Source organism: Sinohyriopsis cumingii, chromosome 3 (genome assembly GCF_028554795.1).
Source record: "Sinohyriopsis cumingii isolate HCF-2022 chromosome 3, ASM2855479v2, whole genome shotgun sequence".
Taxonomy (NCBI): Eukaryota; Metazoa; Mollusca; class Bivalvia; order Unionida; family Unionidae; genus Sinohyriopsis; species Sinohyriopsis cumingii.
In genome coordinates, this window is record NC_142963.1 from 37,071,663 (window position 1) to 37,084,059 (window position 12,397).

Consider the following 12,397-nt stretch of genomic DNA (forward strand, 5'->3'; position numbering starts at 1 on the left):
ACATCAGGGTGACAGTTCAAATTTTTTCGCTTTAGCAAATGTTTTCACACAGCAAGCAAAGTATCATTGTTATTCTTAAGTGATAAATTACAATGTACATAAATTACACGTATTTTGGGACCAACTAGGTCAGCAGTCCATTTGGAATGATTAGTGATAACATTTTCAAGATTCCCACAATGACAGTCAACTTGCATCATTTTCATTTAGGATTAACTAGTCACCATAAGAACTCTTCTGATGAAAGCTCTTCATGTCAAAATGACCCTACATTTAAGAAGAGTTTCAAGATGGTCATATTGGAGGTCAGATCAGCACCATTTTAAGTTAGGATCAACATGACATAACAAATTTTCTGGTGAAAGCACAATAATGATATGACCAGGCACCTAGGAGTCAAAGAGTAAGATTTTCCAGATGTCAATTGTGGTGGCGATACTGGAGGTCATATTGGTACAATTGACAATTTGCAAACAACAAGACATCATAAGAAGTCTTTCAGTAAAAACCCCATGCTGAAATGATCATTTAGTCAGACATAGCAGTGTTATACATTAATCATGGTCTCAAGGTTTTCCTCCAATTTTTTGGGCGTATGTCCCCCCAAATCTTCTGAACATCCCCACCCACCCTTATTAACACCATTTTCATATAGGACCTGACAGACATGTGATAAATGTGTGTAATATTTCATGACAATCATCTACAGTCATTTATTAGGAGTAGTGATAACAAACTTGTGCTATCAGGTGAATAGAAGATGGATGAAAAACTATCCCATAAGCTCTTCTAGGGTTGAGTTTTTAAAAAATGTGATGCAATTCCAAAGTTGACAGATGACTTCAATCCAACAAGCATGATCATATACGAATATATAACTCTGCAATGACACATACTATACTGTACAAAGTATTTCATTTGCAGTCCCCCAGTTAGTACAAGGTTTATGGTCATAGGATTTTATGATAGGGGCCTCCATTTGGCTGCCAGTGACTCACCCCTGTCTCTGTTTCTTGACCTTGGTGGCAGTTTAAAGTCAACTGGTAAAGTGCGCTCCTGTTTTGCTTGAGCTTTAGACAATGCCTTACTGTGCATACTGGCACGGTGTGCTCGCAGGTCGATCTCTGAACGGAAAGCATGCTCAAAATTCTTAGCAACACACTCTACATCCTCACACAGGAAGTGCTGCTCTCTGAAGTGATGTTTCAGCGGAATATAATCGCTGCAACATGAACAAAATAGACAGTGTAAGGAAATGATACAATTTCCAGTACATTGTGAGGGTTTTCTTCCCATACCATGTACTTAACATCTAAATTAATGTACACTCATTTGCCATAAAATATCTAAAATAAATGCACATAACATGGAGACATCCATCTCCTTCACCCTGACTAAAGGTCTTTCAGGTGACTGGAGAAGTTTAAGTCAATAATGCATACAAGGAAGTGATAGGTACAGGCACAGTGTTTCAAATGGTTCACTAAGACCACCAAAGCAGTCAAAAAATCTGGTGGTTGAAAATTTCTGGACTCCTTAACTCTTTAATGAATGACCATAGCATTTCAGATGCATGACTGTTAAAGATGTGTTTTTGTTGGACATATGATAAATAAATCTAAATTAAAGCCAATTTTGTTGGTATTTTACCTAAATATACAAAAACACCACTTCTTATTGTAATCTTAATTGAAACCTACAAAACCGAAAGCAATGGAACAATGTTCTGACTGAAGTTAAAAAATTGCAACAGAAATATTTATCTCCAGTATGCAATAATTATCTGCAAATTTTCTGATTTCCTGATCTAAAGCTTTACAGGTGTAAACGATGTCATAATTACTTCTTTATACATGATTATCCATATATTTGTTACAGTACTAATTTCCTTTAATCACTCCAGCTTTACACGCACAAAAATTAAACATGACTGATACTGGTGATTACTGAAAAGTATTCCTGCTTACATTTTTCTTAGAAAAGCAACCTATATTTGCAATATGTTTCAAATTGCTGTCAAATAACAATTACATAGAGCTAAGTTTTATTTTTTCAGTAACAAAATTTTTTAATTAAATTCAGAAAGTTCAACAGGAAATTAAAAACCATTTGAAACCCATACAACATCAAAATAACATATTTATAAATTTTTCATGCTGAACAATGATTTTTCTGGAAATTTTGCATTTCTGCCAACAGTTTAAATGTTTCATTTTAAGGTTTACAAATAAGTGTTCAGCAGCAGGTGACACCAGAAACATAATCATGGTAATTATTATTTAATACCACATCAGATGGATAAAGAATATCTATACAATAATAAAACAAACTCAATGTCATGTTTCAAGTCATCAATATTAACTTATATATTAACTACAACAACAAAACAATGTAATTGGACAAATGACCATAAAATTACTTTGCATCCTTATACAGGGCTCTCAAATGAATTTCAGGATAAGAAGTCCTGGACTCTTTGCACATGGAACACAGGAGTACCCAGCTTATTTCTGAGAATCCCTGGCATAAACTCAGAAGTTCATTAATTTTAAAATGACAGGAAAATAAAAAGTACATGCTCATTATTTTCATAACATCAGAACTGAAAAGAATTTCATTTAGTAAACAGAATGTTAAATTTAAACATTATACATGTAATTATTTTTACCGGTACAACATTAGAAACAAAAAATAAACCACAATAACAAAAATGTCAACAATTAATTTCCATCCCAAAAATGAAAGACTTAGGATGCTGCTTATTTTCTCTGCAAGCAGAACAGTTTCCATTCCCACCAAAGAATCTAACATGAGCAAACACCTGGCATTACACTGAACAGTATAATGATACATGAATTACCATCAATAAATGAAACAAAGGAATGAAAAATATACCAAGAAGTACAAAAAAAGAGATTAATAATTCAAAATAAATATTTTAATTATCAAACGCTGTTAAATACCTTAATAGCTGACCCTAAGGAATAAAGGTCAGATATAACTTAAGCTCTATAGAAAAGATGAATCAATCTTTGTACATGTACAGTGCCTAAATACATGTAGCTTGAGACTACAGATTTCAATTATTGCCAAGATGAATTTACACAAGCTTTAGGTTCCGATAATCAAGTATCTCCAGTTAAATGTAACATTCACCTGTTACTTTTTTTGCTTTTCCTTTTGTTGGCATTAGTTTCATTTCCGTCAAAAAATGAAAACAGCAGTGACAATGTACTTTTCTGCACTCTTTTAAAAAGTATATTCTGAGATTGCATTGCTCTATAGAGTACTTAACTAGCAGTTATTATTATAGCATATCAATGGTTTGACAATACTGTCCAGATCAAACTCATGATTTATATTCATGTCATTACCAATTTAATTTAAGCACAGTTACAACAAAACAGGGCATCATTTATTTGCCAATCAATTGCAGGTGCTTACAGAGTACGGTTTCTTGAAAGAACATCTAAGTAGCCTTTGGAGAAGCAGTCCTTTCTAGAATATAATTATGATGGTAAGGATTAACTGTCCTGGAGGTAATAGCCCATTTCAAGCAGACTTCGGTGAACTTCGTAATTTGCTTAGAATTTTGATCACGTGGCGGGTGGTCAGCTGACCGTAATAGGTGGTGGGCAAAATATGGCTAACGCTTCAGCGTCAACTTCTGTAACTACTTCAACATCGTTTATCGAGTTGAAAAATGCATATTCAACAGCAATGCGGCGGCAGATATTGATGAAATTTAATACTAGAACCATCCTGTCTTATTTTCTGGAAACCAGGGTGGATTTCAGACCCATACGAGAGAGTAGCTTTGAGCTGTTTACATCTGGACATGTACATGTAAGTAAGGAAACGGTGTCGAAGTAAACAAATTTCATCCTGGCAATCAAATAGCAAGTTGTTCAAACTATTTCTGTGCATCCGAAACGTGACTATAATAAAATGCATTTCATATGAGTTTATTAGAGTTGTTTTTGAAAGTCTGTGGATAATTTACGTATAAATTTCAATCATTTAGTTAATTTTATTTCTGAAATATTTCTAAACAACAATGGGCGCCATTTTATTATGTACATGTACCCACCAGCGTTTCATTGGCTGGAGTATAAAGTAACTCGGGAGGTTATTCGGATAATTACGGAGCAACTCGGTTAAATTCGGTATGAAATGGGCTATGAGCTACATCAAGGGGATGTATTACAGGGAATAAAGGTGTGAATTTCATGTACATCCGACTCAGAAGCTCTTGTCACCAAGAACCCTGCTTATACATTTCTGCATCAAAACCCAACTGACATTTTAGAACAAGGATAATTTTTTAAAAAGCAAATCCAGTTGCTTTACTGGTACTTTGCAATCTCTTCATGTCAGCTAGTATTAAAATTAAGAAACACATCCGAATCTGTGAAAATCAAGGCTGCAGTGTTTACCAAAATGTCAAAAAGTGTACTAAGTATACAATAACTGAAATGATTTAATCAAAAATATAAAAAAAACTCAACATTCCCACCATTTTCTACACTTCAGGCTTACAGTTCACCACTATTCATGTTAGTTGCTGATAATGTGTATACTTAAGTTCACTCAACTTGTGACCGTTTCATTTGCCATCTTTTAACACTTATTATATCTGTTAAATATACACATTCTGACAAATTAGATAAAACATCATCAGCATCTACAGGATATTGGATTGCTCCAGTGGACTAAGTAGTTGGAACATCTGCCTCAGATGCAGGAGGTAACCGGCTCAAACCCTGGCCAAGTCATACTCAAGACTTATAAAAATGGCACTAACAGATGAATCGCCAATTTGTCAGCATCAAGAGGTTTGTGTTAGGACTGGTCAGTCTTGTGTCAGGATAATGTGAATATATGGGACATGATGTTACATGCCTATGGCACGATGCCCCAGTGCTAGACATCGCTATAAACTGCCATAGCGCAGATATCATAGTGATGACTGAACAATTGTTAAAGCTACATCAAAAAACCAAACCACACACACACAGGATATTGTTTTATGCCACTGCTTGTGTATATTTATAGCTACCAATGAAAACATTGATAAAGCAACAAGATACCTGACAGTGACACTGAACATCTGCTAACACCATGTGTACCACTAGCAGGTTCATTCCAGTTACCAAATATTCCACAGGCAATGAACTAAGCAGATTACACTTGTAAACATTGCGGCCATAGTAAAAAATATCCCAAAAGAATTTAAACGTGAAAAATTGCTGCAAAAAGCATCAAAATCTACATCAAAAGAAGTTAACTGTTCCTCAAAATTCACAACTAATAAATATGGATAATAGGTAACTCTTCCTGATAATACACAACTAATACTTGCCCAAAATATGTAACCATTCCTGAAAATACTTTCTAATACACCATTAAATTTTCAGGTGAAATACTGGATAAATGCATAATTTTTGTTTCAAGTTTTCAGTCTTAACTTCTTTAACCCCTTTCATACTGAAGTGCAATCAGATATGCAGCTGAATGAAATGGATATTTTTGAGTCAGTGAGAAAATGCAGTGACATTGGTTTAGCTGGCTTTACAGGACAAGTTTTTTAAATAATTTTTCAAAGTTGTATTCCATTTTAAAAAGCATACAATTTTCTTTAAAGGCATATAATTTTTCACTGAAAATTTTCAGATGTAAAATTTTTTTAGTTGAAAGTAAACTAAAAAACATGCTTTACATGTTTTTTATAACTAACTTTCAATGCAATTGTTCCATCTGCAATAATCATTTTGCCTCCTGTATGTATGTACGTGTATCAAATTTGGGGAATTTTACACTGTATACATATATGCCAACCCCTGGCGAGGAAAAAGTGTAATCCAAGTGGACAAAAAGAGTAATCCGAGCAGAAAAAGAGTAATCCACATATAACATGATCAAAATTCAATGAGCACATGTACAAGGTGATTTATTTATCCCTCTGGACTTCTAACATCAATTACTGCTTCAAGTTTTTGTATATAATACTTTGAGCTTTCAAAACACTTTGTACCAGCTGAAACTATGAATGTTTTGCACACCAGTAGAGCACTAAGTGCTGGATTATTACAGAACCTGGATCTGAAATGTGTTTTATTTTTGTTAACAATACTGAACAATCTCTCAGTCAGCATTAGAATGGTAAAGAACCAATATTCCTTTCATAACCTGACAAAGAAGAGGAAATTTATATCTTATTGGGTCTTTTAGCTGGGAAATAAAATGAAAAAAAATCAACTCTGTCCACATGAAGTACATTGTCAGGTAGAGTGCCAACTTGATACTTCAAGAGTTCTCCTAATTTATCAGCAGCCTTTCCTGCAGCATGGTGCATCATATGACAGACAACCCGTTATGTACAATGATGGAGACATTTTTCAAAATATAGAATGCAACTCCTTTATGAATTCCAGTCATCACTGATGCAGTATCAGCTGAAAACCCCATACAGTTCTGCCAGCTTATGTTTATTCAAAGCATTATCAAGCAAATAAAAAAAATGTTTTCTCCAGTGGAATCTACTGTTAATTCTGGTAATGAAAGAAGAGCACTCTGTCTTTGCCCCTTTCATTGTCAAAGTCTCTTACACAGACTGGGTACAACTTTTTGTCATAATAACTACTCCTGTCTGTTGCAATAATAAACAGCCCAATTTTCATGGCTTCTGCAATTTTAAGTGAAGTATCTTCTGCTGAACACTTAACAAAATTAGATGATTTTGTTCTTGCACATGCATATTTTCTGCAATTTTGGAATCGGGAAATATCCATTTGAACAAAGGACCAATGTAGTGTTCTACCACTAGGGGTAGTCAGTGTTCTATTAAGAACTCAGTAGATAATGCCTCTGCATTTATCAAATTCGTGTCCACAATTAAGTTCTGTTGTAAAAGAAAAGTTACCTTAGTATTGGAGTTAGTAAAACGAGCTAATTCAAGGTTTCAATTCTGTTCTCTCATACCTAAGCCATACAGCTGCTATAAATAGAAACCGAGGTCAAAAGTAGAAACCAGCACGTTTCTTGAAAATAGGGTAACTGCTATAAATAGAACATAATACTGTTAGGAAAGTGCATGCAAGCGTACTCTTATGTTGTAGTTACATAGAAGCCGTCTTTTTTTAGAATACGGTCTGTGGGATTAATGGGATGTTAATAAAAATGAGAAAACAAATTTTAAAAAGTTGGAGGGTGATATACCAAAAACATGTAATTCGAATACAGTTACATGTAAGGCATAATTTAGTGGGGAAAAAAAAAGTATTATGATTATGCCAAAAGTGTAATGGTTGGCATGTATGTGTATAACATGGTGAAGAAATAATACAATTTCATCAAGAATGTCAAAAGTTATCAAAATTTTATTAAATTTATCTGCATGAGAATAGGAAAGAAAACAGAACAGAGCCTTACTGGAGGGTCAACAAAGCTTCGTTTCAGCATTTTTGTTCCTTAATAAATTCTAAAATAAAAACATCGGTTTTGTTGGGTTTATTGCCAGGAATGCTGTAATTCCATAATATTATCTATACATATTTATATCTTTAAAAATTTAATTGTTTGAAAAATGAGTTACTTCATGTATGCCTCTTCCTCGATAACTTGCACACAATGGGGACCTCCATAACAATATGAAATGACACCATCCTCACTGGACACTGAAAAAACTGCTGATGGATGGGGGGGGGGGGAAACAGAATACTTGTCTGTTTAACGGCTGAATACTAGGTTTAAAATTATTTTGGGAACAATTGTCAATAAAGTGCTTTTTCTAAAGAATTTATTCGTTTTTATGTAAAAATTATATTTATTTTCAAGATGACCAACTGCTGAGAGATCGTTAACATTATTCCAACTAGTTTCAACAATCCTTCACATGTAAGCGAAAACACTGCTTTATGTTGTTCCTGAGTAGTCTGGTTCCCTGATCCTATTCTGCTTGCTTTGTGCTCTACTACTGTGGAATGCATCGCAGGGAACCAGACTATCTACTAATTCAAATTCACAATCAAACAAGATTCTTTTTATTAAATAAAGAACCAAACCTTTAGTTCCTGTGACAGCCATCAACGTCGAAAGACATTTTTTTGTGGTTTTATTATTCAAATATTGATGCTTTGATTTCATTACAACAAACAGTGAAACTTCTCAACTATGAGCTGCGAGGAAATCTCTGAGTGCCAATTCAGGAATTACAAGTTAAGTACAAACTCTAAAACTAGCTTTTCATTAATAAAACATATGTGAATCAGAATTGTATTTCATCAAGTATTCATTTTGCTTCTTGTCTTTCTTTCTTTTTTCACATTTGTGAATGAGTATGCTAACTGAAGGTAGTTTAATTATATTACATTCACAAAAGAATTAAAACAGTGTTTGATTTTTCACTTGAAATGAGTTGATCTGACACTACAGGGCCACTAGATCTTACCCAGGTTGGATTTGCAAGCCATTTAATTTTTCATTTATTTCACCCCCTTTGTTTGAAACAAATGACTTCTTAACATGGTAATAACAGGAAATCAGCTTTTAATTCATTGCAATAATACAACAAATACTTGCACAAATCAGGTATCAAAACACCGTTGGCACTTAATTTGGTTCTTACAGAAATGCTCGCAGACATAGCTGTTGTGGTATGTATGGTAAAACTTGTGTTTGAAATCAAATTTTTATCATTTTTTAACTCGTGCTGTCACTGCATGATATAGCATTTGTATACCTTCAACATTTATTTCATTCATTTAAAGAGAATATGGAAAACAATGACATAACACATGGTTAAATGGACACTTCCAACTGTCGTTCTGATACCAATTTCATTCTGCAGAATACCTGTGGTTTTGCACCATCTACAGTCACCAAACTAAGTGGATGGCTTGTACATGTGACTAGCAAGAATCCTGTTGTGAAAAGCTAAAGTTATTCTGAGGAAATTAAACTGGTAACAAAACAAAGGTTGGACTTCACAACAAAATACATGCTGCCTTATGGATGAATAGTTCTCAATTCTAAACAAATTACCTATAATAGTCCTGAATGCCATCAGCATCACAAAAATGGCAGAAGTAATGATCTCTGCGTAGGTGTTTATACAACTCATCCTTGTCCATGTAACGCACATCACAGAATTCACAAAGTGGGTGACCTTTATAAGATTTATCATCCTTGTCACCTACTCGACGATGAACACCTAGATCATGACGGTTGTACACTTTCCTCTCTTGTGTAAAAATCTGTGAAAAAATTTTCAAAGCACAAAATTATTCCGTTTTAAAAGTTTGGTTTTGTATGGCACAGATAAGAACAATGTCTTTTGTCTGAAATCATGCTATAATATATTTATGAATTTCAAACCAGAAATAATAGTTTGCACAGTACAGTTCACATGTTTGCTTTTCCATGCATTGCAGTTGAGGTGGAGAGTGTAGAGAGGATTATGAATAAGTCCCTATACCATCCGACCCACCACCATGGAGTTGACAAAGAAAGTGTGATTTACTGTTTATTACCCCAAAAAGCATGTACTAATGAGTTTCAATGAAAGAGACAGAGAGAGCACTATAGGGCATCAAGTTATCTATGCCATTTATTTATTTATTTTTTTTGGTAGGGGGAGATCATTCATCCAAATCAAATTTTACATTAACATCAATGTTAGCTGATATCATATTTTTGTGAGAGAGAAGCAATGAGCTCATGTATGTGACATGTACATCTGTAAATATTTTCACATGTTCTTAGTTGCATGTACAGACTTGTAATAATTTCAGAGACGCTCACAGAGTTTTATCGTAAGCGAGGATTTTCCCCCTTGTCACAAAAATAAGGAGGGAGTAGAATAAAATGAGGGGGAGGAGGAAACGCCCATAAATCAATATTTACATATGACTTCAATAACCATCTCTCTTTCTTCCTGCAAGACCCTTACTGAAATCAAAATCTAAAAGATGTTGCCTCTAGTTGTATAAACATTAATCTGTTCGTTACCTATGTATGAATCTTGTTCTGTACTGAGAACCCCCTTGCACAGCTCACAGGTATTGTCTTTTGGATAATTCTTCTCCAAAATAAAATTTTTCACTAACGAAGTTTAACTTTCTTCAATTAGCATTAAAGTGACTACTATGCCAGATTTACTATTCCTTAATGCTGCATTAGGATTTTAAGTCCATTAATGTCATAGTCTACATGTTCAAAAAGAATTATTTTAATCAAATAAATACCTTTACTTTTTTATTTCATTTTTAAATTTTAATATATTAGATTTATCACAACTGTAAGCAAGGGCTATATCATTTTGTAACACATGATCCTGCAGGGCTAAATTGTCATGAAAAAAAGAAACAAAAAGTGCACTCTGCTACTTTAATTTGGCTTATTTATCTGCCTTTTCTGCATTTAATTTTGAAATACCATTAAAATGAAGGATTGACTGGTATGCCTCTCTTTTTGTCCATCCACCATGTACATCGGTTTCTATTTAATGGCATTTTTTTGTGTTCAAAATCACTTACTGGTAACTCCTTTAACACTTTCCTAGCTCCTATAATCTGATATACTTCATAGCTTGAAAAATAGATTTCCTTCATTACTATGATCAGCCTGAAATTGTGAAAAGTAAATCATCAGCAAAAGATGAACACTAGGAATTGACAATTTCAGGTCTTCTAGCCGTTATTATAAGCATGCCTTTGTAAAACTTCCTTGATGCAAGGTTCAAGCACTTTAAGGGTGAATGGCCGAATAAAGTTGTACATTGCATAAAGTACATTTTCATATGCGCGACTTAAATTTTTAATCTGCGAGAGTTCTCACACATCACATATTTTCAAGTGCAAAAATTTCATACAAATTTTGTGCTAATCACAAACCTTGGGAGCATTTCTGTAACTTGGTGGTGGGGGAGGTAAGTTGTGAGCAGCTGCTGAAAATTGTGCTGCAGGACAAAAACCTAAAAGCGAATGTCATTCTTTTATACGAATCTTGATCAGGAAGAGAATCAAAATTTAACTGAAAGAAAAACAAACATTAAACAAAAAGATCATCATCACAAAAATAAAAAATTGATAAGCTAAAAAGAATTTATAGACTCTGAAAAATAACCACATCATTGTTTAGTCACATCTTGAGGTAGAACATAAACATACATAATCTTAAGAATTTATCATGAGTCTATTATCACATGATTACATGCCTGTGTACAGTGGCTTAGCAGTGACTATACATAAAGTCTGTGCACTTCCTGTGAATCTACTGTGTACAAGCCTGAATAAATTTTGAAGTTTTCAGATGAAATAACATGGAAACAGAGATGCTAACCTCAGGTCCTAACTGTAATACTCAAGCCATGCTGAATGTACTTATATGTAGCTGAAAGTCAAGGTCAGTACAGTGATCAATAGCAATAAAGTTTTTATTCTTTAACAGCGAGAGCTTCATAATGATGCTAAATTATTATGAAATTCTCCATTACATATGTTGTAAACACCTATCTCAAGAAGAAAAATGTTGCCAAAAGTTAATATAATGATAACATGGTTCATAAAATCACTTCAATAATGTATATCATTATCATAAATTATAATTGCGATATCCATATAAACACACACACACAACATGATATATGATATTCAATAACATTATACACACCCATTAAACAGTATGATAAAACAGATAATATAAAGCAACAAAGAAACTGGAAATCTACACTAATGTACAAGTGTATATGATTCATTACCATCTGCATGTATATGCATGTGAACAAACCTTTAAATTGTCCAAACAGAGATCACAGTAAAACAGACTGTGTTCTTTCCGCATATGAGCTTGCAGGGCCTTAAAGTCCTTCTCTGGGTACCGATCTTTACACAGGTGACAATTATGTTCAAGCAGCTGAAGAAATCTATCTTCTATCTGTGGGTTCTCAAAGTGAATAGAAAGTTCACGATCTATGCGGTACTTTCTTGATGGCAATTCTCCATATTTCTCCCTTTTACTCAGAAAATATACCTGAGAGAGAATATATCAAGAAATTAATAGGAATATTTATTATCATTTGAAAGATTATATACAGTACTTAGATATTCAATTTTACCAAGTAATTTTACTAGCACTGATCAATACTAAAACTGAAATAAATAATATGGGGAAACGGAGAATAATTTATGTCACCAATTAGCTAAAGAATAGGGAAGAGAGATTAATAGAAGTGTAAATAGAATATTCATCATAATATTTTTTAAACAGACTTTAATATAGTCAACAGTAACAAATACATTTCATGATTTACAATAGTATACTTTACCCATGTTTTGTTATTAAAGATTACAGTATTGAGCAGCTACTTTATAATGTTGTTATGTATATTTGATTTAAT

General features: G+C 33.5%; 1 protein-coding gene across 2 annotated transcripts in view; it reads right to left on the reverse strand.

Annotated features, from left to right (window-relative positions):
* Positions 1-12,397, reverse strand: part of LOC149802700 (E3 ubiquitin-protein ligase ZNF598-like) — a 37,244-nt gene that overhangs the window by 20,195 nt on the left and 4,652 nt on the right. The window contains exons 2-4 of one of the 2 annotated variants that reach the window (XM_089952086.1): positions 11,788-12,030; positions 9,043-9,254; positions 999-1,222 (exon numbers count right to left, since the gene is read on the reverse strand). In XM_089952086.1, the coding sequence (XP_089808212.1) occupies positions 999-1,222; positions 9,043-9,254; positions 11,788-12,030 (679 nt within the window). Of the gene's footprint in view, positions 1-998; positions 1,223-9,042; positions 9,255-10,892; positions 11,005-11,787; positions 12,031-12,397 lie in introns of those variants that run through there. The other variant, XM_089952087.1, reaches the window with a different exon arrangement.